Source organism: Myxine glutinosa, chromosome 1 (genome assembly GCF_964187855.1).
Source record: "Myxine glutinosa chromosome 1, kmMyxGlut1.1, whole genome shotgun sequence".
Classification (NCBI taxonomy): domain Eukaryota; kingdom Metazoa; phylum Chordata; class Myxini; order Myxiniformes; family Myxinidae; genus Myxine; species Myxine glutinosa.
In genome coordinates this window covers 331,649,262-331,675,456 of record NC_136261.1, presented here as the reverse complement: position 1 = coordinate 331,675,456, position 26,195 = coordinate 331,649,262, and the positions used below count along the sequence as shown (strand labels likewise).

At 47.1% G+C, this 26,195-nt stretch overlaps 1 protein-coding gene across 11 annotated transcripts in view; it reads right to left on the bottom strand.

Annotated features, from left to right (window-relative positions):
• Positions 1-26,195, bottom strand: part of LOC137412121 (oxysterol-binding protein-related protein 8) — a 199,543-nt gene that overhangs the window by 34,931 nt on the left and 138,417 nt on the right. For all 11 annotated transcript variants that reach the window (XR_013621788.1, XM_078769775.1, XM_078769773.1 and 8 more), the window contains one exon: positions 5,170-5,267. Coding sequence is in view for 10 of the 11 variants with exons in the window: in XM_078769775.1 (XP_078625901.1) it covers positions 5,170-5,267 (98 nt within the window). In the remaining variant the exon portion in view is untranslated. The remainder of the gene's footprint in view (positions 1-5,169; positions 5,268-26,195) is intronic.

The window sequence follows — 26,195 nt, the reverse complement described above, 5'->3', positions numbered from 1 at the left end:
TTAAACTTGGCATCACGTATGCCGGCATGGGGCATGAATGTTAAAGATCCCATGGTGTCCTTTGTGAAGCGTAGGCGAGCTATCGCCGGCACCCTGGCCAAATTCCAGGTTCTTGCCATAACCAACAGTGGGCACTGCATCAGCAACACAATCGTGCGACCAGCAACTATGCTGCAAACAAAATGATGATGATGCTAATGTGATCCCAAGTCGCAGGTCTCTCAATATCCACAAAACGTGCTGGTGGTTGGTAAAATCCATTTATGATACATCTGTTCGTTCATTATTGAAGAACGGAGTCACTCTGACACTGCACTTCACATTCTGAGTGACTTCACTTTACTTTGTGGATGATGGTTCCAAATCATTCTCTCTCTTCCGGAGGCTGGCAGGATGGCCTAGACATACGCACACCTCTCATCTGTCTCGACTGGATTTGCATCTTGGCCAGCTATAAACTGTCATCCCAGTGTTTCACGGGCAGGGTGATTCATCAATGTGTACGCAGTCCCTTTGATGGACATTCATCTGGACGTCCCATCTGGCTACATTAGTTGGTGGACGTTAAAGATCCCACAGTGTCCTTCACGAATAGTCTCAAACCTATCGCCGGTACCCTGGACAAATTCCAAATTCCTGCCATAACCTGCATTTGTGTATCAGCGGCACAGCTACACTCCCAGAAACGATGCAACCAGCAGCCACTGGCTACATATGAAATGATGACGATTACTCTATTCCTGTACCAATCCTAACCTCCATGCCCCTCACAGCAAACTCCCTCAGGCATCTGAGATTTCCTCCCACCAAAGTGGAAAAACATTATTGCCAAACTTCACTCCACCTTGTTTGTCTGAAATTAGGTTTAGTCACCTTCTCCACTTGCAAATGGGCCCAATGGCATCAGCATTTAATCCTCAATACTTGTTCTTCTGCTGTCTACTTATCTTTGTCTGCTCTTTTCAAAGTATTTTACACTGTGCTGCCTGTTAACATAATGTTAAACTGTCATTGTTACCGCAGTTCATAAGAAGTGTGCCAAAACTGACAATCTCAACTTTAGACTCTGTTGATATAGAGAAAATAAGGAACAAGTTAACTACCAACCCACGGTGTCCTTTGTGAAGAGTCGACAAGCTATCGCTGGCACCATGGCCAACTTCCAAATTCCTGCCCTAACAACTGCTGAGAAGGTAATGGCAAACCACCCAGTACAACCCTTGCCAAGAAACTGCTTCAGCAGCACTGACATTCTATAACAGAGTATGGTACATCAGAATCAGAAGTTATCCACATGGAACAGGTAATGGAAAGGCTCTGAAGCTCCTGAATTTTATGATTTGAGGCAAATTCTCCAAGACAGATGTTATCTCCAACGTGGCCTCCTCAGATATGCTCATTTGACCAATTCCCTCTTCAGCTAATAATCATGAAGAAATATTTCATCTGAAGTGTCATGGTATATGGCTTCCCCATTTGGGTAAGTGCTGCTGCTTCCCATTTTGTACCCATTGAAGCTATTGAGTTTCGAGCCCTCCTCAATCATCTCCGAAAGGAGCTTGAGTATCAGAGTGTGCTCCTCACTCACTGAAGACAAGTTAGTGTTCCTTTCTGTCTTTTAACATCTACCTTATGGTCTTGCTCCTCCTGCCCTCTAACAATTACTACCACCTCCCCACCCCCCTGTATATTCTATCAGAAACAGACATCTTGTTACCCTCGCCAATAGGGCTGATAACAACTGGGTTACCCTCCCCAATAAATAGCCCCGAGTGGGCAGACGGTCATCTCTTGAAGTTGTAGTTCAGACCTCTGCTGATTTTGGGGACCCTCGCGATCCGAAATCGAAAAATGTAAGACCAAGCGATCATGCGGACTATCACAAGTAGAAGGGCTGTATCAGGTTTTAGAGCAATCGGTTGGTAAATAAGGGATGAGTGGGGATCCAAAGCTTCAGGGGGTAATTCCCCTCCCCCACCCGCCACCTAACCCCCTGATGATGGTACTAGCTCTGCCAGGCAGGCAGCGGTTCAGAAGTGAGGTTTGGATAGGTAGTTTGAATGTGGGATCAAAGGGGGGGGGGGGGGTCGAGGGGGTGATGATGATGCAGAGAAGGAGGTTGGAAGTGTTGTGTGTGCAGAAGACCAGATGGAAAGGAGATCAGGACGAGGAGGTTGGTTGGAGGATACAAGCTGTTGCACGTGGGTCGGGATGGAAGGAGTAATGGCGCACAAATAATAGTATCGGAAGAGATCAGCAAGCAGGTGGTCAGAGTGGAAAGGTGGGAGGGCCGGATAGTTATGGCATGGGTGGTGATATAGAGGCAAATGATGTGTTCGATGTCAGTATATGGGCCACAAATGGGAAGGACTGGGACAGAGAAGCAGGAATTCAGGTACGCACTGGTGAAGATGATGGGAATGGTTGAGCTGGATGTGATGCTGTGCATTGCAGGGGGCTTTAACGCACATATCGGAGTAGCAGAGCGGGGTGAAGAGGATTGTGTTGGTAAATTTGGTTGGGGAACAAGGAATAGAGAGGGTAAAGGGCTGCTGGAGCTTGTGGTGAGGAATGGAATGGTCATAGATGGGCTCATTCTTTCAAAAGCGGGAAAGCCGCAAGATTACCTAAAGGAGTGGACCACACAGAACAGAACTGGATTTTGTGGCGGTAAGGAAGCAACAGCTGTGGAGGTTCAAGGATTGGAAGGCAGTGGCAGGAGAGCATGTTATGACCCAGCACAAGTCTGTGGTCTGGATGAAAAAAAGGATAAGTTAAGAGCAGAAGTCGAAAGGTTATTAGGTAGGGGAAGTGTCACCGTAGACTACAAGGAGAGGGTGAGGGACAGGTATGAGCAACTTAGCGAAGAAGCAGAAGGTTTGGAGAAGGAGTAGAAGTACGGAGAGGAATTTATGGGAATTGCAGAATTGTTGTGTGTAAGGATGTCAGGAAGGGGTGCATCGTCTTGGGATAGAAACCAGGTATGGTGGACGGAGGAAGTAGCGAAGGCAGTTGGTGAAAAGAAGGATGTTTGGAAGAGGATTAAGATCAATGACAGAGGAAGACCAGGCAGGACGTGGGCTTGCTGCACCTGTACAGGCAGAAGAAGAAAGCAGCAATAAAAGCTCTGGATAAGGCGAGGAATGACATGGAAGATGAGGTGTACAACGTGTTGGAAGAAAATGGTCAGAGGAAGATGATCTATAAATCGGCTAGTGACAGGAACGAGGATAGTAAGGACATGACAGATTGGGTGGTGTGGGAGGAGCAGCGGTGAATAAGGATGGTGGTGGGAGGCTAATGGAAAAGAGGAGCACAGTATTAAAGGTATGGGAAGGATATTTCGAACAGCTCTTGATCCGGGAAGGCAGCAACGACGAGCTGGAGCTACCAAGTTATGTGGAGGGGAAAGTGGAGTTGGTGTAGGTCACCGAAGATGAAGTACGGACGGCATTGAAGTGGATGAAAAAGGGATGGGTGCCAGGCATTGATAAGGTGTGTACAGAGATGCCAATTGTAGTGGGAGAAGTCGGAGTCAGCTGTACGAAGAGGTTGTTGAATGTATGTATGATAGATGGTTCAATTCCGGAGTAGTGGAGAATAGGGTTAATTGTGCCTATATAGAATGGGAAGGGGGGTGTTCAAGATCCGGGGAAGTACAGGGTCATTACACTCCTTCGTCATGTCATGATGGTGGAGAAGAGAATGGAGGTGCAAGGTGAAGTGGCTTTGGGATTTGTGGATCTGGAGAAGGCCAACAACACTGTCCCGAGAGAGATAGTGATGACGACACTGAGATGGATGAGAGTGCCGGAGGCAGAAGTTAGGTTGGTGGAAGGGATGTACAAGGGAATGAGTGGAACAGTTTTGGTTGGTCCTGGAATGTCCGAGGAGTTCAATGTTAGCATCGGTTTGAGGCAGGGAAGAGCTCTCAGCCCACTCCTGTTTATCATGGTGATGGAGCTGGTAAGGAGGAGGGTAAACATGAAAGATATTCAGGGGAGGATATTGTGTGCGGACGATCTGGTTGTTGTGGTGGAGAGTGGGAGGGAAATGCAGGAAGTACTGGAGTAGTGGAAGGAGGCAATTGAGAATCATGGGATGAAAATGAGCATGGAGAAGACCGAGGTGATGTGGGTTTGGCAGCAGAGAAAATAAATGACTATCAGGTTAGAAGGGCAGGAGATCAGACACGGAAATAGGTTTGAGTATCTAGGTGGAACAGTGACCGGGGATGGTAAATCAGAGACGGAGGAGGATTCAGGTGGTTGCGAATGTGTGGAGGTGGGGTGGGTGTAGGGAGTAATGACAGACAAAAAGATTTCAAGGAGATTGAAAGGGAAGGTTCTGATGGTGTACGTACCGCCTGCCTACCGTTACAGTCTGGAGACGGTGGCACTAACAGAGAGACAACAACCAGAAAGACTGGGTCAAGAGGATTGTGGGAGTGAAGAGGGTGGGTTGAAGGAGAATGGATGAACTGATGGAGGAGATTAGTGTGCAGATGAGCTTTATGGGGAGTTTGGTGAAATGCCGGCTAAGATGGGCTGGACATTTTGTGCACATGGGGGAAGAGAGAATGGCAAAGAGAGCGGGTAGGTTGAGGGAACAAGGTATGAGGAAAAGAGCTAGACCACCGTTGAGATGGGGGAATTGTGTGAAGAGAGATCAGGAAGGTGGAGGTGGTTGGAGAGTGGACAGAGTTGGCTGAGGACAGAGGGAAGTGGAGGAGGATCATGGTCAAAGCAGGGCAGGATCTTGGTGCCATCAGACCTCACCCCTAATAAAGGGAAAAGGTGGAGAACAGCAACTTTCTCCATTTTGTGGAAAGAAATCTAATCACCGTGTCACCAAGTATTTATCCAAGATAAATCATTCATCCACTCAAAAATTTGACATCTGAAAATACACTGAATGAAATGATCATAATTGCTTTTCCTTAAAACTCTATATTATGAGCCGTGTACTTTCTGCACATAAAGTAATCGGTACAATTCAAAGTTATCTATGGTCATTTGATCGGAAAGGTTGTAAGCAGAATCTTTCATCACCATTAATAAAGCTGCTCGAAAATCAAGCATAAGCAGAGATGTATACAGATGGTGACGAAGGAAGGAATAATGCAATCACAGAGGTTAAATTATGGTCAACTACAATCTATATTTTTACCTTCAGTTTGAACTCAACCTCAGCTTTGTAACCTGTTTTCTCACATTCAATCATCACTTTCCCACCAAATTCAAGTGTCATGGTTCCCAAGAGGATACCTGAGCAAAAACAACACAAGACAATGTCTAGGTGAGCGAAATCATCGCTGGTATAATCAGGTAATGCGTTTACAAGATTTTAAAGCTCGCATTACACATATGTATGTATGTATGTTTATATATGTTTATATATACATATATATATATCCTATTCGCAGTAAACCCTTAAATATCAGGGGGGTGGGGTGACTGGGGGGGGGGGGGGGGGGGGGAGGATAATATCGCAATATTCAAAACCCTGCTAGTTAGACCCAACTTCCGATGGGAATAAGGGGTTAGGTCCCTGGCCTTTGAGAAAATATAAAGGTAGGTGGGCGGCAGCCGAAAATAAACACATCACAATTTAAATAAATATATAAAATTAATATAAATCTGCCTTGTGATGAAGTCTCGTGTGGTGTTAAAGCAGATTAAACATTCTGGAGTATTAAACTTGCCCATCAACCCACCATTCCTCCCCTATTAATCACTTTAATCGACTTCCTTTGTAATCTATCCCTGTATTTCTTTTATAAATCGTTCTGCAGCTCCGTAAACCAGCAAATACATAAAATAACAAGAACGCCACTCAGTAGCGAGCGGACCTCCACCTGATGAACAGTTTACGTTTTGTATCCCAGGGTCGACCAGAAAAAACACAATACAGAATCACATTTAATCAAATTCAATCACAGGAATCACCATAGGTCCAGTCTTTCATACCCTGATCTACCCCTCGTTTTTGGCCAGATCACTCAATGGTGAAGAATCACTTAAAAAATTATACTAGCGAGATCCGGATCTGGATCTTCACCAAAATTGAATCAATTCCTACTCGTCACACACACAACCGGTCCAACAAGTTTCGTTTTCGTCCAAATCCATCCACACCTTTTTGAGATATCCTGATATGTCGTTTTTGGCCAGATCACTCAATGGTGAAGAATCACTTTTTAAAAATTCTACTACCTGGATCTGAATTCGGATCTTCAGCAAACTTGAATAGTTTCTTCCTCGTCACACACACAACCTCTCCACCAAGTTTCGTCCAAATCCGTCCATAACTTTTTGAGATATCCTGCTATGTATCGTTTTTGACCTTATCTCCCAAAGACAATCATTTCGTTGGTGTCACATACGCTACATCTCTGTCACATACGCTACATTTCGCCCGCATCCGTCCAGAACATATTGAGATAATTAGTTCGCAAACGGACAGACAGGAGTGAAAACAACCTCCATTCACCTTTCGTGGCAGAGGGTAAAAATAATCACCTTTGTCAATCATTTCACACTTTGGTGCCATTTTCCCGGGACTCAAGTGTTTGTGTGCTTTCCCTTCTCTTGTCTTCCGCTCCCTCTTTTTATATATTTTGTTTGTCTGGTTGATTTGTTTGTGAAGTAAATGTCAGCTCTTTCACGAGCCTCGATTCAGTATACAAAAAAAACAAAAAACAATTCCTTTATTAACAATGTGGTGATAATTATTAACAGAGCGAAAGGCTCTTGGTGTGACATAACCATCAGAGCTCAGCTCAAAATTAAGCCCCGTGACAATAAAATCGGTATGTAAAAAGGGTGCCCGTGATTGGTCAAAACCACAATATTTAAGGGTTTACTGTAATATATATATATATATATATATATATATATATATATACATACACACACACACACACACACACACACCCACACACACACAAACAAAGTCATGGCCAAAAATATTGGCACCTTACACTTTTTTCAAATAACTCGCAATTTTCTCTAAAATAAGTTGAAATTGACATAAGTATTTGGTCTCCACAATTCTTTATTTCACTGTTAATATGACAGAACCTTTGTTTTTGATTCAGAACTTAATATATCCTTTTAAATCAGAAAGTAAAAATAAATGGCATTGACAAAATTATTGACACCCTAGACTTAATATTTGGTAGCACAGCCTTTGGACAAAATAAGGACTTCGTCCAAATATATGTATCAAATCCGGTCAAAAGTTTTAAAACACCTCAATTTTTCCAGTTTTTATTGAAATTTATGCAGTTTAATGTCCAGTGAATAACCTGAAATGGTACAAAGGTAAGCAGTAAACTCCTCAAGGTTAAAAAAAAGTTTAGGTTAGCAAAAATGGGGAAATAATGCAAATTGCACAGTATTACGGATTCGTCACTTCCGTTGTTGTGGTTTTCATCCACTTGAAACATTTCTGGTTCCATGTATTATTATTATTGTTGTTTGAGGGAAATAGCAATTATTATTGTCAAAAGGTAAAAAGGTTAATGTTTTAAATGAAACAGGAACCGGACGGCGACGAAGAGGAAAAGGAGAGAAAGAAGGCGGAGCGAGTGAGTCGGACAAGAAAGCCGAGCTGCTCCGAGTTCTGAAGCGAACGTTGTTGAACGGGAGTCACTCGCAAACTTTCGGGTTTCCCGGGAAAGGGATTCCTGAGACAGAGTTGTCATCACTGTGACCGATCAACCTGCGTGTCAGGTTTTTGGCAGTGGATTCCGAGGAGAATTATCGTCGGGCCGTTACATCTCAGGAACGGGTCGTCGGCCATTTTGACTCACGCGCTTCACGCGTCGAGCAAGGTTTCTTTGCTTCATCAGCCGTTTTCACCGCTTTCAGACGTATCTGGTGTGTGTGTGTGCACCGTGGCTTTTGAAGATTAATTTGCGGTTCGCCGACTGTGAGCCGTGAAAGTCCATATCCGAGGGTGTGATTTCCCAGTCGCCTGGAGGGCACCTTTGGATTTCCCAATCGCCTTGAGGGCGCCTTTGTGCAGCTTTGGCTGTGTGACTGTACTTGCCATCTGCACGAGATTCTGGTCTCGATTGGACCTCGTTCTGGCGATCGCGGGAGCGGATCAACTTTGGCTTGACGCCGGGAATAAGAGACATTGGGGAATGTTCTTGGTTCACTCACTTGGAGCACAGTGAGTTATATATTACGAAACTGATGGTACCATCACAGGACAATAGGACATATTGATTGTACTTTTGATTACTGTTATTGTTGTACTGTTATTCTTGTGTGATCTTAATACAATATTTGTTTGTGAGTAACAATTGGGTGGCTTCTCCATTGATCTTTGACACACAGAATAACACATTTTTCTGCCGTGACTCCTCTCGGGGCTCGGAGGTACACCGTGACCAGGGGGTCGGGGAGGAGCATGTAACAACATTTATATTGTAAAAAAGGCCTTCTTCAGGGAACAAGTAATGGGTTAACAACTTTCAGCTGTTCTGCAGCAATGTAAGTAAATTAAGCCTTGAAAGTTGATGCAAACAATTCCTACAGGTGTTCCAACCTCTGCTGATTACTTGATTACAAACCACCTGTCTGTATAAAAGCAGTATTGGAACAGACTGTTATTACACCCTCTGAAACATTATTTGGACAATATTGCACTGCAGGAAGTAGTATATTGGAAACTGGAGGAAACTCTAACAGGAAGAGGTCTGGCAGACCCAAAGCCACAACAGAATCAGAAGACAAGTTTCTGAGAGTCAACAGCTTGCGTGATAGGTGGCTCACAGGACAACAGCTTCCAGCACAGCTTAACACTGGTCGAAGTAAGCAAGTCTCAGTTTCAACTGTGAAGAGAAGACTTCAAGCTGCAGGTTTGACAGGTCGAGTGGTAGTAAGAAAGCCATTGCTAAGATCGCAAAATAAGAAAAAGAGGCTTGCCTGGGCCATGAAGCAACGCCAGTGGACTACTGAAGACTGGAAGAAGGTCTTATGGACCGATTAATCAAAATTTGAAATCTTTGGTTCATCACGCAGGGTTTTTGTATGTCGTCGAGTAGGCGAAAGGATGGTTCCTCAGTGTGTGACACCAACTGTCAAACATGGAGGAGGAAGCGTGATGGTCTGGGGCTCTTTTACTGGATCCAGAGTCGGCGACTTGCACAGAGTGACTGGCACCCTGAACCAAAAGGGCTACCGCAGCATTTTGCAGCACCATGCAATACCCTCTGGTATACACCTAGTTTGTCAGGGGTTCATCCTACAGCAAGATAATGACCCCTAAACACACCTCCAGGCTATGTCCAAACTACCTTCGAGGAAAAAAACAAGATGGTAGGCTTCAAATCATGGAATGGCCAGCGGTCTCCAGACTTAAACCCCATCGAGCTGGTTTGGATGAACTGGACAGAAGGGTGAAAGCAAAGCAACCGACAAGTGCAACACATTTGTGGGAACATCTGCAACAGTGTTGGGAAGAACTTCCCGAACAATATTTGATTTCCATTGCAGAAAGAATGCCACGAGTGTGTTTGGCGGTTATATCTGCAAAAGGTGGCTACTTTGCTGAGTCAAAAATTTAAATTAAATTTTGTTAAACAAAATGATTCTTTGATTTCTTTTTTATCTCCAATTGTTTATTTGTTCAATGCTTAATCTCAGAGTACATTGGGATATTAAACTGCGTAAATTTCAATAAAAACTGGAAAAATTGCGGTGTTCTAAAACTTTTGACCGGTAGTGTACATATATATATATATATATATATACATATATATATATATACATATATATATATATATATGTATGTATATACAGTATATATATTGTTATGGTTTTTAGAACCTTCACTAGTAAATTTTAGTAAATGTTTCCCTTATAAATGTTCCCCTGTAAAGATTCCCATCAATTGGCTTGTTAAAGATCGCACCCTAGTTAGTCCATGAACAACACGTAGCGAACCATAGGACCTCTCCGTAGTTATCTCATTATTATGTGTTTCAGTTTAGGACCTGTTCCCAATAGTTGAATCTGCGTTGCATTAATCAAATAAGATAGGTCCCTTTCAATTTCCCCAAATTCGCTGCCCCTTGGTTTGGCTCGTTTGATTGCCCCAAGCCACCATAAGCCATGCGGTCAAGCCAAGAAAGAAGGGGGCGGAGCCACCAGAACGAGGTGTGGCACGTCGACTCGTCATCGGAGGTGGAGTCAGGAAGCCCTTACCGGCCAACCAGCACCGCGGTGAGCCAACCGGTAGGCGTGTTATCAGAGCCGGCGGCTTGATTTCCAACACAGCAATAAAAGCGGCTGCAAGGGACTGCTTGGCCAGTTGCGTGAGAGGGTTCCGAAGAAGGAGAGAGAGAAGGTACGAGTTGGGTGAGAAGGTGCAACCTGAATAAGAGAGCCGGTGAGAAGGCATGAGAGACGAGCTGCGCGGAGCTGCTTCGGAAAGCCCCTACCGTGTGAAACCGAATACGTGGAGCTGAGTTGGCTGTTCGCTTCCAGGCCGGAGTGTGGACCTGGAGCGGACCTCCTTGCTGTGCCTTCCCCCCGAACCTTCCAGCCCTGCTGTCCTGCACGGACCCTTCTCCTTCGTCCAGTGATTCCTGCCTGCTTTTCCCTTGTCATGTAAGTCTGTTGTCTGTCCTGTTTGTTGTCTGGGGTATAATATAAGACTGTTTTAAGGCTTGCCCTGTGTATCTGTTTTTTTCCTCCTTGTAAATGCCCTTCTTTCGTTTCCTCTTTTAGTATATAAATAAACCTGTGTTCTTCCTTTACCCTTGTTGGTTCTTTGGCTTCCTCTCATCCGATCGCTTTAGTCCCTTCCTTCAATTGAGTACCTGTGGCACGATTCGGCCAACGCTCGGAATCGGGTTTAGTCTCTTGATAACGGCTCGATCCGCGGGTTGCTAAACCGCTCGGCAAATACCATCTTGTCCGTGGTTCGAGCGGTGCTTGTCTCCCTGGGATTGGTAAAGGTATTCGGGAGAACACCTTGACCAATAACCCTGATCAATTCCACCCCGCAAAAGAGCGTTACAAGTACGAGGACCAGAGACGGCCAGCTTAACAGGCCAAGGGGATTAACCCCCCCTTGCTAAGGGGAGTGCCGTCTCTGAGATCCGTAACAATATATATATATACACACAGACTCTCCTCGAGTTACGACGGGGTTACGTTCCGACAAGCAGGTCGTAAGTCGAAGTGGTCGTAAGTCGAAGTGGTCGTAAGTCGAAGTGGTCGTAAGTCAAATCACCCCTCATGGACTTATTTTATATATTACTTATTAAATATTTCCAAGTCCGTATTCCACCATAGCATCATTTGTTAACGAAGAGCCTCTTGTAGTTGTCAGTCGAGCTTGGCAAAACGATCCACATTCATGTCCATACTGTCGATCACCTGTAGGCCTTTATGGACGATGGCGAAGGCTTCAGCCAACCCTTTCACAGTGAACATCTTCTCCGGTTTGTCCTCTTCTTTTTTCGCTCCTCTAATTCAATTAAGTCTTCATGAGATAACTCTCCCGGCGCAAACTCCACCAATTCTTCCACGACAACTTCGGGCTCTAAACTTCTGGCTAACTTCACAATTTTTCCACCAATCTCTTCCATCATGTCGTCCTTGTCGAAACCTTTGAACAAATTAACATAACGTTTCAGACACTTCCTCCCATGCTGCAGCAATATTCTTGATACACTGAAGAACGTTGTAACTTTTCCAAAAGTCACGTAACTTTCTCGAGCTGCACGATTATTTTCATTTTCAACTCCAGGTCGATCGCCTTTTTCTTCTTTTTCTCGGATCCATCAGTGGATGCACTCTTCCTCTTGCAAGACATGATGATGGCAGTACGGTACACACACACTTATCAGCAATGGAGCGTAAGGGATGGTGTCAGCACGAGGCACAAGGAGCAACTGAGATTTTTGCGACAGTTGTAAGTGCGAGTCGGCGTAAGTCGCCTACGTCGTAACTCGAGGAGAGTCTGTATATATATCTAAATATAATTTCAGTTCTCCAGGCTAATGAGCGCACGTAACGACGTCACCGTCATGTACGTACGCTCTGCCTGTCAAGCTCTCGGAAGAACCATCCGACAGAGCATAATTTTGATCTTAGTTCAGATACTGTCATCAGTGCATGAAAAACTCACAGTTAACGACCTGGTTTCGCCCTTGTTGGGGCTTCATCAGGGCAACGCAGTGAGTCCTGCATATACTTATGACTGAAAACCTTTCGGTTATATACCAGTTATTATGCGATTTCATACCATGAGTGGTGAACTGCCATTAAGGTATCCCATCCAGCTATCGCTGTACCTTAATGGGAGCAATAAGCACCCTCTACCACATGGCACATTATCTCTGGTATCCACTCATTATATGGAATCGCCTGGATGCAGCTGGGATTTCAGAGTTTTTCAGAGTCATAAGTGTATGAAGGACTCACTGCGTTGCCCTGATGAAGCCCCAACAGGGCGAAACCAGGTCGGTAACTGTGAATTTTTCATACACTTATGACTGTATCTGAACTAAGATCAAAATTATGCTCTGTCGGATGGTTCTTCCGAGAGCTTGACAGGCAGAGCGTAGTACATGACGGTGACCTCATTATGTGTGCTCATTAAGCTGGAGAACTGAAATGATATTTAGATTGGTTACTCCCGGCTGCATACATATATATTGTTGCGGTTTTAGAATCCACACTTGTTGTAAATAAATAACTCTTGTAAATATGACATTAAAGGTTAAAGGTTGCACCCCTAGTTAGTCCACAGCAACACGTAGGCCACCTTAGAAATTCCAGTTATTTCATTATTATGTGTTTTAGTTAAGGCCGTGTTTCCAATAGTTGAATCTGCGTTGCATCAATCAAATAAGGAGTAGGTCCCATTTCATTTCGTCCATTTTGCGACCTCCCTCTCCAAGCGCCGCCATTACGTGCCTTGTTAGCAGCGTTCGCTGTCTTAGCGCTCGCTCAAGCGCCGCCATTAACCATGCGGTCGGCTCGAGGAAGAAGGGGGCGGGACGCCAAGAACAAGGTGTGGCCCGTCAACCAGCCGTCAAAGGCGTGGCCAGTAAGCCCTCGCCAACCAACAAGGGCTGAGGTGAGATCGCTGGCGGGCATGGTTTTGGAGCGCGCGGAGTGATCTTGGCTCGTGTTATATAAGCGCGAGCACAAAGCCCTATTACGGACTTGCACGGACTTCTTCTTTTGGTGGACTTGATGAGAGAGCGCTGAGTGCATTGCAAAAGCCTATACGGAGCGCACATTGGCAAAGGAGGACTCACTCGCTGGCGCTGAAAAAGAGAACTTGAGAGAGAGAGAGCGCGTTTGACACGACCATACGTTTATTACATACAAAGGACACGAGCCTCCCCCCCCCCCCCCCCCCCCCCGCCATATGTAAGGTCCGGTCACGTTCCAACTACGCGCGGAGCTGCCTGCTGGGTTTTCGCCCGCGGAACCGGAGCCTCACCTGGAGCCTGGACCCCATCACCGGATCCTCTACCTGGACCTTCCACCCTACCAGTTACAATCCCCGTATGAGTGTGTATGTTTGTCTGGGGTCATAAGTTAAGACTGTGGTTAAGACTGCCCTGTGTCCTGCTTCTTCTTCTTCTTCTTCCTGTACATTCTTTCCTTTCCTCTTCTTTTTGGTTTGTAAATAAATTACCTTGTTCTTTCTTGGTTTTCCCTAATCCTGGTCAGAATAGGTACACCGTATCCCTGCGTGTCGTAAGAGACGACTAAGAGGGTTGGCGTCAGGAAGGGCATCCGGCCATAAAAACATTGCCTCAAAAAGAGAACCATGACAATCACAAGTACATATGGGCAGGGTGCAGCCCGAAGTGGAGATCGGTTTCTGAGGTTTGGGACATGGAATGTGGGGACAATGACAGGGAGATCAGGAGAAGTGGTGGAAGTATTGGTCAGAAGAAGAGTGGACATATGTTGTGTGCAAGAGACGAGATGGAAGGGAAGTGGTGTGAGAATGGTGAAGGGTAGGCAGGGACAGAAATACAAGTTTGTGTGGCAAGGGTGCCCGGAGGGCGTGAATGGTGTTGGTGTCCTGTTTTCTGAGGAGTTTGTAGACAGTGTGGTGAGTGTGACTAGAGTGAGTGATAGGTTGATGATGGTGAAAATGATGATTGGAAAGCTCTTGGTGAACGTCATCTCGGGATATGCTCCGCAGGTTGGTCGAAGCGATGAAGAGAAGGACACGTTCTGGTGTGCGATAGAGAAGCTGATGGAAAACGTGAAAGATGAGGAAGTTGTTGTGGTGGGAGGAGACCTGAATGGACATGTGGGAAGGAGTATGGATGGTTTTGAGGGAGTTCATGGGGGTTACGGATATGGTGTGAGAAATGGAGAAGGTGAAAGGATTTTGGAGTTTGCTGATGGAGCTGATTTGTTGATTTGTAATACTCAGTTCCAGAAAGAGGACAATAAGCTTGTTACATACACGTCAGGTGGGTCGACGACAACCGTTGACTACCTGATGGTGCGTCGGCGAGATAGGGGGCACCTCCGGGACACAAAGGTGATCCCGGGGGAGGAGGCTGTTTCACAGCACCACTTGGTTGTCTGCGACATAACGGTGAAAGGTGCGAGGAGAGCTCGGCGGGTGAAGTACCAACCGAGAATGAAGGTGTGGAGGTTGAAAGAGGTGACAGTAAGGGAGGCATTAAAAGAGAGGCTGAGTAGGGTAGAGGATGATGTGGTTGAGCTTGAAAGTGGTTGGATGTCAATGAAAGCTAGTCTGTTGGGAGCCGTTGGTGAGGTATGTGGCTGGACAAAAGGACCACCGAGGCACTCGGAAACATGGTGGTGGGATGTTGAGGTTGGAAAGAGGATTGACGAGAAGAGGAAGAAGTTCAAAGAGTGGCAGAAGGCGAAGGGTACGGGAGCAGAAACAGCAGAGCATGAAAGTTATAAGGCAGCCAGGAAGGCTGCAAAGAAAGAGGTAGCAAAGGCGCAGGATGGATGTAGGAAAATGTTTGGAGAACGCTTGGATTCGGAAGAGGGTCAGAAAGCAGTATTCAGGATTGCAAAGCAGATAGCGAAAGAGAGGTGTGATGTGATGGGGGTGAGTTGCTTGAAGGATGAAGTGGGACAAATCGTTGTCGACCCAGATGGAATTAAAGGAAGATGGAAAAGATATATGGAAATGCTGTTGAATACAGAGAATGAATGGGATGGCAACATAGAGAGTAACCCAGTTTTAGGACCGGCAGAGAAGATAACTGAGAAGGAAGTTGAGGAAGCGATAAAAGCAATGAAGAGTGGAAAAGCGGGAGGGCCGACGGGAGTTGTGGGAGATATGTTGAAGGCAGCAGGAAGTTGGGGTGTGAAGAGAATGACAGAGATCTGTAATTTGGTGGTGAAAGAAGGCTGCATTCCAGTGGATTGGGAACTGAGTACCCTCGTCCCTCTATACAAGGGGAAAGGTGACCCTCTGGAGTGTGGCTCGTACCGAGCGATAAAGTTATTGGAGCATGGAATGAAGGTATTGGAAAGGGTGTTGGAGCGGAGGATAAGGAAGAAAGTGAAGATCGACGAAATGCAGTTTGGATTTATGCCAGGCAGAGGAACGACAGATGCGCTTTTCATTGTGAGGCAGTTGCAGGAGAAGTACATGGATAAGAGGAAGAAGTTGTTTTTTGGGTTTGTTGATCTGGAGAAAGCATTCGATAGGGTTCCACGCAAAGTATTGACATGGGCATTGAGGAAGTTAGGAGTGGAGGAATGGTTGATCAGAGTAGTGATGGCAATGTACAAAAGAGCACGCACAGCTGTAAGGACGAAGGACGGGAACAGTGGTGAGTTTGAGGTGAAGGTGGGAGTGCATCAGGGGTCGGTACTAAGTCCACTACTATTTGTAGCTTTGATGGAGGTGCTGGCTCAGACCGTAAAGGAGGGTTTACCGTGGGAGTTGTTGTATGCAGATGATCTGGTGTTGATTGCGGAAAGCATGGATGGACTGAAGGAAAAGATGAACAAGTGGAAGGAATGTATGGAGACAAAAGGTCTGAAGGTGAATATCGGAAAGACAAAGGTGATGGCAAGTGGTAAAGCATGTGGTGAGGTGGAAAGAACTGGGAAGTGGCCGTGTGCTGTGTGTAGGAAGGGTGTCGGGGTGAACTCCATTCAATGTACAATGTGTGCTGAGTGGGTTCATCAAAAATGTAGTGGTCTGAGAGGGTCATTAACCAGTGTGGCAGCTACATTCAAATGTAAGGTGTGCACAGAGGGAGCTGCAGATGGAGGAAATGTTGAGTTGGATCTTGGAGACGGCGTGAAGCTGGAAGGTGTGAAAACATTTTGCTACCTCGGAGACATGCTGAATGGAGAAGGTGGATCAGACTCGGCAACGGTTGCTCGAGTGAGATGTGCATGGAAGAAGTTTCGGGAACTGAGTGGCGTGCTGATGAGGAGGAGAGTGTCGCTGAAGTTGAAGGGAAAGGTGTATGCTACATGTGTGAGAAGTGTTATGATTTATGGGAGCGAGACATGGGTAATGAAGGTAGAGCAGCAACGAAGGCTGGAAAGGGTGGAAATGCGAATGGTTCGATGGATGTGCGGAGTATCGTTGAGAGAGAGGAAGACAAATGATGAATTGCGAAAGATGATGGGAATATTGCCTGTGATTGATGCTGTGAAGAGGAACAGGTTGAGATGGTTTGGTCATGTATTGAGGAAGGATGAAAGTGACTGGTTGAGAAGAGCGATGGAAATGAATGTAGAAGGAAGTAGAGGACGGGGAAGACCGAGAAAGACTTGGCTAAAGATGGTGGAAGAAGAAATGCGGGCAAGGGGGTTAACAAGGAGAGATGCAGAAAATAGGGCAAAATGGAGAAGATTGTCATGGGGACCGCAAGGCTAACCCCCACTCTAGCAGGGAACATGGCCTTAAAATGCATGTTGTTGTTGTTGTTGATCGCATCCATCCTTTCTCTCAATTGAGTACATGTGGCACGATTCGGAACCGCTAGAATCGGGTTTAGTCTCTTGGTTAATAGCTCGGATCGCGGATCGCTAACCGCTCGGCATTATCCATCATATCCGTGGTTCGAGCTTGAGTTATTCCCTCGTTTCCGGCGAGCGTTAGTACTTAGGTAGCAGCGAACCCCTCGGCCTAGCAAACTCTACCGAACGCCACGCCGGGAAGGACGTTATAGCTTTCCAGGACTCGGGACGGCCAGCTAAAAAGACAAGGGGATTAACCCCCCCTTGATAAGGGGAGCGCCGACCGCCGAGATCCGTAACAATATAAATATACATGTATATACATATATATACATATATATATATATACATACATATATACATACATATATATACATACATATATACTGTTACATATTTATGTGAATGTATGTGAATTACTATTCAGGTCTTTGCTCATCAATGTGTAGTCGATTAAGGGTTGTTGTGATTAAAGGGTCAGGAGCCCTTCTGGGAAAAAGGAGACCGGAAACGGAAGAAGAAAAGACACGAGGTCCGGGAGAAGCGACGATTCTTCTTCTTCCTCGCCCAGCTCCGAGGAGAGTGGGGATCGAGATTGAGCAGCGTGGAAAAGCTGCGTTCCCCAAGCCCGTCTGGCGAGAGGAGTTACCGGGACGTGTAACTACCCTTTTGACACGTCAAGTTGCCGTGGGTCCGTGCACGGACCCAGCGTCCGGCACAGTTCGCCGCACCGTCTACAAGGACGCGTACGGGTCGCACTTTGGGGCTTCGCGCGCGTTGCAAGCGGCGCTTGCTTTGCCCGCTTCGCTTGGCCAGGAGGGGTGTGCTGCAGCCGTGGTTCCCGGTACGGTACGTGCCCGGTGGAAGCACGTCCGCCCGGGGTTCGTTCAACCGCCCGTGTGCGGCGAAGCCGACCATCATCTTGGTCAGGAGGGGCCCAGAGACATTGTGAGGGACAGAGACCAAAGGGGTCGTGAGTACCCAAGGGGTCGGGAGTGGGGAAAGGGGACACACGTATGTAAGATGGCCATCTTAATCATCTCGGGGATTGATTGTTGATTGTGGATTGTTGATGGTTGATTGCTCGGGGAATATATCATTGATTATTCCGGATCCTTGGTGTGGGGTTTTTTCTTGGTTGGAATTCATATTGATTGCGTTACGAAAGCGCATACATAATAAATCTTTCTGGCGGAGTTCCTCTCACGGTCCGGGGGTCACCGAGACCAGGTAGTCACCGGGAGGACCACGTAACAGAATTGGGGGCTCGTCCAAATTACGATTTGCGGATTCGCAATTGGGTCTACGTCCGGGATCTAAAATTGTATAAAATAATATTTTTATTAATTAAAATTTATTAATTAAGTATTAATTGGTAAATTTTTGGGGAAAGTGGGGTAAAGTCTTGGGTGAAGGTTAACAGGTGTTAACGATAGGCACCATGGCGTTTGTGGCACAGAACTTTGCGGTAACCCCGAGTGAGGCACAGTTCCGAGCGTTACTAAAGTCAGACCTCTTGAAATTGGCCAAACATTTTAACTTGGAGGTCCGAACTAATTTGAGGAAGGCAGAGTTGCAGACCACGGTGATACAGTCTATGGTGGGATTAGGAACATGGGACGAGTTAGCCTGGCAGTGGCTACCCGAAGAACCAGAAGACGTTGAGCTCCGGAAACTGGAGTTGCAATTACGGAGCCAGGAACGGATCAAAGAAGAAGAAAGGAAAGCAGAAAAGGAAAGAGCAGAAGAAGAAAGGAAAGCAGAAAAGGAAAGAGCAGAAGAAGAAAGGAAAGCAGAAGAGAGGAGAGAAGAGAAACAAGCAGAGGAAAGGAGAGTGGAACGAGAACTCCAGGAAAGGTTAAAAGAAGAAGAAAGGAAAGCAGAAGAGAGGAGAGAAGAGAAACAAGCAGAGGAAAGGAGAGTGGAACGAGAACTCCAGGAAAGGTTAGCAGAAGAAGAAAGGAAAGCAGAAAAGGAAAGAGCAGAAGAAGAAAGGAGAGTGGAACGAGAACTCCAGGAAAGGTTAGAAAGGAGGAAAACAGAGGAAAGGAAAGCAGAAGCAGAGGAGAGGAGAGCTGCAAGGGAACTCGAAGCAGAGGAGAGAAAAGCGGAAAGGGAATTGAAGGAACGTGACATGGCGCTTCAGCAAGAAATTAAATTCAAGGAGCTGGAGTTAATGAGAGAACGGGGAGAGGTACCACCCTTGCTGACGGGGTCGACACCTAGCCAGAACACCTGGGATGTGGGCAGACATGTGAGGCTGGTTCCACCCTTCAGTGAAAAGGAAGTCGCTAAATTTTTTCCGCACTTTGAGAAAGTGGCTCGACAGTTAAACTGGCCGGAGGAGGCCTGGACCATACTAGTACAAAGTGTGCTGGTGGGAAAAGCTCAAGAGATTTATTCGGCGCTACCAATGGACCAATGTGCAGATTATGAGGTATTGAAGAAGCACATCCTCAAAGCCTATGAGTTGGTTCCGGAAGCTTACCGGCAAAAATTCAGGAATGCCAGGAAGAGGGAGAGTGAGACCCATGTGGAGTTTGCCAGAGTGAAAGAAAACATGTTTGATCGGTGGTGTGAGTCAAAAGGAGTCGGGAAAGACTTCGAAACATTGCGTGACTTGATCCTGGTGGAGGAATTTCAACAGTGTGTCCACGAGGACATCAAAGTGTACCTGCAGGAAAAGAAAGTACCAAAGTTGTGGGACGCAGCCACCATGGCAGATGATTATGCCTTAACACACCGGATAGGGGTCCACAAACCTAACTCCTCGCCTAGACTTCAGCAGGGGAGTTATGGAACACCCGGTGCGGAGAACGACCTTACATGGCGGCGGCCTCGAGAGGATTATGGGGACAACGCGGATACCCCACCTGTTCGAAATCAGAGGGCTGCGGGCCCAAGACAAACTTATATTTCGGGGGGCCCGAGGCAGACCACGAGTTTTTCCTCCGGGCCTACTTGCGCTTTTTGCAAGAAACCTGGACACTTGATGTCCAGTTGTTACCGCATGAAAAGGGAAGACCCAGAGCGGAGTCCGACTATTACCACTCCGAATGCGATGGCAAGCGTAAGAAATAGCCCACAGAAGAGTTACCGACCATTTATTTATGAGGGGTTGGTCTCACTCAAGTGAGACTTGACTAACCCAAGACCGGTTAGTGTTTTGAGGGACACAGGAGCCCATCAATCCTTAATGCTTGAAGGCATTTTGCCATTGTCAAAGAGTACCGCAACGGGTGATAGTGTTCGGTTACAAGGGATCGGTGGCTGTGTTAGTGCCCCACTTCATGTCATCCATTTGGAATCCGATTTGGTGTCAGGACCGGTCACCGTCGGTTTACAAGCCACGCTTCCTGTAGAGGGAGTATCTGTGATTATTGGGAATGATTTGGCCGGGGGGCAAATTTATGGTAACCCGAGGGTTGGTAAAGAGCACAGCAGGGAAAATAACACCCCACCAGCTCGGGATGGCGACAAAAGTTCCAAGTTATTTGTAGGGGGACTGAACTTCAACACAGAGGAAGAAGTTCTGACCTCTGTCTTCAACAGATATGGGCCGCTGGTGGAAGTGCGGGTGGTAAAAGACAGGGAAACGCAACGGTCAAGAGGGTTCGGCTTTGTCAAGTTTGCAAGCACAAGAGACGCCAGGGAGGCAGAGAAGAATTGTAATGGTAAGGATTTGGAGGGTCGGACCATAACAGTAGGGAAGGCATTTCGTAGGCGTCGAAAGGTCTACAGAAGAGGACAACTTGGCAGTACTTTTGGGGTTGGCAGCAGCCGATATTACTATGGAGGCTCCCAGAGTTACGGCACCTCCCGAAAAAATGAATGTCAGAGCACTGGCCGAGAAGGAGACCGCCAGTCAGGTAACGGCTGGGACAAGTGGTCCCACCGTAACTGTTAGGAGTTTGGAGAAGTTGAAGCACTATATATACGGGGGAGCCGCCGAGCCGGGGCTCCTACACGGACTAACCGTGAACGCCACGTTCTTAAAGGCGTCCAGGTAGTGAACTTTCCTGCACGGACTAACCGTGAACTCCCCGTTCTTAAAGGCGTCCATGTAATGAACTTTCCTCCCCGGACTAACCGTGAACTCCACATTCCTTAAGGCGTCCATGTAGGGAATACTCCGCTGGGCCTCCCAAAAAAGTGCTATAGAGAGGTTTAAATTTGGGGGCTTTGGTCACCACCTCTTAACCGTCATTCAAGAGAAACTAGAAGTGGTTGACGCTTGGTCCAGAGGGAATTAATCTAGGGGATTGTGTGAAATTTTGTTGCTTTATTTTTAAGTGATGACTGTGCCCGGGGGGAACTGATGAGTTGGGGGGGGGGGGGTGAGTTATCTGGTTTGTTTATCCAAGTTGGCCGGCAAAGAAAGTTTTCGCTGGGTTCAAACTTTCTTTCTTGAAGGGGGGGAGTGTTACAAATTTATGTGAATGTATGTGAATTACTATTCAGGTCTTTGCTTATCAATGTGTAGTCGATTAAGGGTTGTTGTGATTAAAGGGTCAGGAGCCCTTCTGGGAAAAAGGAGACCGGAAACGGAAGAAGAAAAGACACGAGGTCCGGGAGAAGCGACGATTCTTCTTCTTCCTTGCCCAGCTCCGAGGAGAGTGGGGATCGAGATTGAGCAGCGTGGAAAAGCTGCGTTCCCCAAGCCCGTCTGGCGAGAGGAGTTACCGGGACGTGTAACTACCCTTTTGACACATCAAGTTGCCGTGGGTCCGTGCACGGACCCAGCGTCCGGCACAGTTCGCCGCACCGTCTACAAGGACGCGTACGGGTCGCACTTTGGGGCCTCGCGCGCGTTGCAAGCGGCGCTTGCTTTGCCCGCTTCGCTTGGCCAGGAGGGGTGTGCTGCAGCCGTGGTTCCCAGTACGGTACGTGCCCGGTGGAAGCACGTCCGCCCGGGGTTCGTTCAACCGCCCGTGTGCGGCGAAGCCTACCATCATCTTGGTCAGGAGGGGCCCAGAGACATTGTGAGGGACAGAGACCAAAGGGGTCGTGAGTACCCAAGGGGTCGGGAGTGGGGAAAGGGGACACACGTATGTAAGATGGCCATCTTAATCATCTCGGGGATTGATTGTTGATTGTGAATTGTTGATGGTTGATTGCTCGGGGAATATATCATTGATTATTCCGGATCCTTGGTCTGGGGTTTTTTCTTGGTTGGAATTCATATCGATTGCGTTACGAAAGCGCATACATAATAAATCTTTCTGGCGGAGTTCCTCTCACGGTCCGGGGGTCACCGAGACCAGGTAGTCACCGGGAAGACCACGTAACAATACATACATATATACATACATATATACATATATACATACATATATACATATATACATGCATATATACATACATACATATATATATATATATACAGTGGAACCTTGACTTACGAGTTTAATTCGTTCTGTGACCGAGCTCGTAACTCAAATTGCTCGTATCTCAAATCAAATTTCCCCATTGAAATGCATTGAAATGCTATTAATCCGTTCCAGCCCGCCAAAAACCACACCAATTTTTTTTTAAATATACAGTACATATAAAAATATCTCGCGCTTTATATTTCACCTGTATGCAGCATACAAGTTGGCAGGATGGCCTGGACTGGAGGTACGCACACTTGACTCTAAAGTCTAAACTGTCCAGCCTGGGTTTGAATCCCGACCCAGCTATAACCTGTCATGGGTGAATCACAGGCAGGGTGATTCATCAATGTGTGTACCGCTAAACTGGGCGCCCCGTTTGCGTCCCATTAGTTGTTGGATGTTAAGGATCTCACCGTGTTTTCCACAAAGAGAAGGCAAGCTATCGCCGGCACTCTGAACAAGTTGTGGCCTGGCATGCTCTTCTCCTCTGCCGTTATATACGTCCTCCTCGGCACCTCGCTCATGTTTTTCGACGATTGCGTGTTTTATATCCAAGCACAAGTTTTATATAAAACACGACGATTGCGTGTTTTATATCCACAAGTTGTGGCCTGGCATGCTCTTCTCCTCTGCCGTTATATACGTCCTCCTCGACACCTCGCTCATGTTTTTCGACGATTGCGTGTTTTATATCCAAGCACATCATCCTCTTCTTCTTCTCAGTACCGTGTTTTCCACAAAGAGAAGGCGAGCTATCGCCGGCACTCTGAACAAGTTGTGGCCTAGCATGCTCTTCTCCTCTGCCGTTATATACGTCCTCCTCGGCACCTCGCTCATGTTTTTCGACGATTGCGTGTTTTATATCCAAGCACAAGTTTTATATAAAACACGACGATTGCGTGTTTTATATCCACAAGTTGTGGCCTGGCATGCTCTTCTCCTCTGCCGTCATATACGTCCTCCTCGACACCTCGCTCATGTTTTTCGACGATTGCGTGTTTTATATCCAAGCACATCATCCTCTTCTTCTTCTCAGTACCGTGTTTTCCACAAAGAGAAGGCGAGCTATCGCCGGCACTCTGAACAAGTTGACGGCAGAGATACTGTACTTGCACGGCAAGATAACCACGTGACCAGAACCCACCTGGTGGTGTAAACTCAAAATAACCAACATGCGAAAACAAAAATGCAGCGCTATACGACAGAGATACTGTACTTGCACGGCAAGATAACCACGTGACCAGAACCCACCTGGCGGCGTAAACTCAAAATAACCAACATGCGAAAACAAAAATGCAGCGCTATACGACAGAGATACTGTACTTGCACGGCAAGATAACCACGTGACCGGGTGGCGAAAGCTCGTAACTCGGATCTCGGCTCGCATCTCAAAGCAATAAACCGCCCGAGCGACGGCTCGTATCTCGAAAAACTCGTAAGTTGGGGCACTCGTAAGTCAAGGTTCCACTGTATATATATTATATTGTTGCGGTTTTGAATTTGCACAGTGAGTATAATAAAGGTTAAAATTTCCCCCTCATAGTTAGTCACACAAGCAACATGCAGCCTCGCGATAGTGTCGTTATTTCTTAGTATTTGTGAGCTTAGTCCTTTTCCTATGTTAGTTCTGCGTTGAGTAGAGTCAGGAGAATAGGCCCTACGTCTACCGACTTTCCAGCCTCCCTAGCCTCATGCCCATTTGCGCTGACTTTGGTTCATTTTGGGCGAATTAACACGAGGCAGGCCTAGGAGAGTCGGGGCGGAGCCGAATGAGGGGCGGCAGAGGCGCTGACGGTAAGCACGAGCCGCCAATCAGGGCTCAGAGGTGGTGGCGGCAGCATTGTGTCACAGGGCGTGGTAAGAAGGTTCGAGAGGGTTCCAGAAGGTTCAGGGGCGTAGCTATATAACCCATTGCACAAAGCCCCCGAGAGGACTAATGAGCAAAGGACTAGAGGACTTGAGGGCTCGCTGATGAACGGAGAACTCGCACGCACTGACCAACCCGGAGGAATCGTTGAAGAGGATTTGTGAGCGTCAGAGAACTGTGAGAGATACGCGGGTGAAGAAAGACGCGCATAAACCGGAATACGCGCTATTATAAAGTGACGCTCGGTTGAGTTGGAGGCCGATCCATATACAGTGCATTAAGTCGCGTGAGTGAGAACGGCTGTGTAATCGCCAGCCGCGCTGAGAGTCCCGCATTTGCCGTTCCACCTCATCGGCTGCCTTTGTTCGGGAGACGCGGTACGAGGTTCCTTCCACCACCTGCTGCCATCTTCGCAGAACGTGCTGGGACCGTGGAGAGCCGGATGGGGCCGTTCCTAGATGACCACGTCTACGCATCTGGCTGGGACATCAATCCATCTGCAATTCCCTGTGTGAGTGTGACGGGCCCGAGTCCGGGGGATAAGATAAGACTGATTAAGTGCTGCCCTGTGTCTCTGCGTCCCGATCATTGTAAGTACGTGTGGGAATAATTAAACCTGTGTTCTTCCTGTTTTCCATTCGAACGTTCTTGTGATTTCCTCATTGGCTAAGCGTGGTATGAATAGAACCGCTCGAATCGGGTTCCACTACCTAAACTGCATGGACCACGTGGTACGCAATCCGCTCGGCGTACCCAAACCACACGTGGGTCGTGCGAGGCTTGCTTCCTCGTTTCCGTGGCGGCGCAGGGAATTAGGTACGAGCGAGACTTGGTCCCGAAACCCTACTTTGCATTTGCCCGGAAGGGGCGTTTCAAGTCTCGGTTCCGTCAAGCCCAGAAAGAACAAGGGGATTAATCCCCCCTTGGTAAGGGGAAAAAGGGCGGCGGAGAACCGTAACAATTGGTGTCAGGAGTGGGATTTGGAACCCTAACCAAATTTTTTTGGACGAATTGGCCCCAAAATTACGAGCAACCGAAATTTTGTTGCATCTATAGTAATGCAGAGGGACGACACAAGCGGTAGCAGGGACGATATGAAGGCTCAGGGTGAGTGATTGGAAAACAAAATAGACGCCCAAAAGAATGACATGGATAAAATAAATGAAAGAATGGACACCCGAGGGGAGTTAATAAAAGAAATGGGGGAAGACATTGGGCACAGGTTGAGCGAGGAGGTCGCATTGGGACATGACGAGGTGACGCGGTGTGAGGAACGCGTGGGGAGCGAGCTTGGGCAGAGCGCAGCCAAGTTGACCGGGAGCATAGAAATCGCAATGCGGGGTGTAAAAGAACCGACGGTCGCCGAATTGGACAGGGAAAATTCATGCGCGCCGGCGGTCGTCGAGGTAGAAAAAGAAATGGTTGAAATAGAAGAAACAATTGGGGCAAAAGAGATGGCAGAATCAGAAATTAAATCGAGGGAAGAAATGGAATGCACACAAAGTTCGTGTTCGCATCGTGATGCCGGGCTTGCTAACCAGATGAAAAGTTTGCAGGTGCTGCTGGCGGAGAAAAAGGTCCCCAAAGTGAGATATAATGGCACGAATGTGTTTGGCGGGAAAATGGTTTTGGCGCGTTTGGGATCGAGACGAAACCCGGGTAGTCGTGGAAGGTCCGTTGTGCAGTGTACGAGGGCGAATGGCACGAGTGTGAGAGAAAAGTGTGCACTGGAGCGCGAGTGTATGACGGAGTGTGTGCGAGAAAAGTGTGTAACAGGAGAGTGTGTCACAGGAGAGTGTGCGAAGGAGTGCACACCAGAGCGTGTTATTGGGTGTGCACAGGAGAGTGCGGTAACGGAATGTATGGAGTGTATGGGGGCGCCTCGGTGTGCGAGTGCGGAGTGGGTCGCGAGGTGTGGTGAGAACGCGGCTCAAGCATCGACACAGACCGGGGTAGCGTTTAGCGCGACGGATAACTGACGTG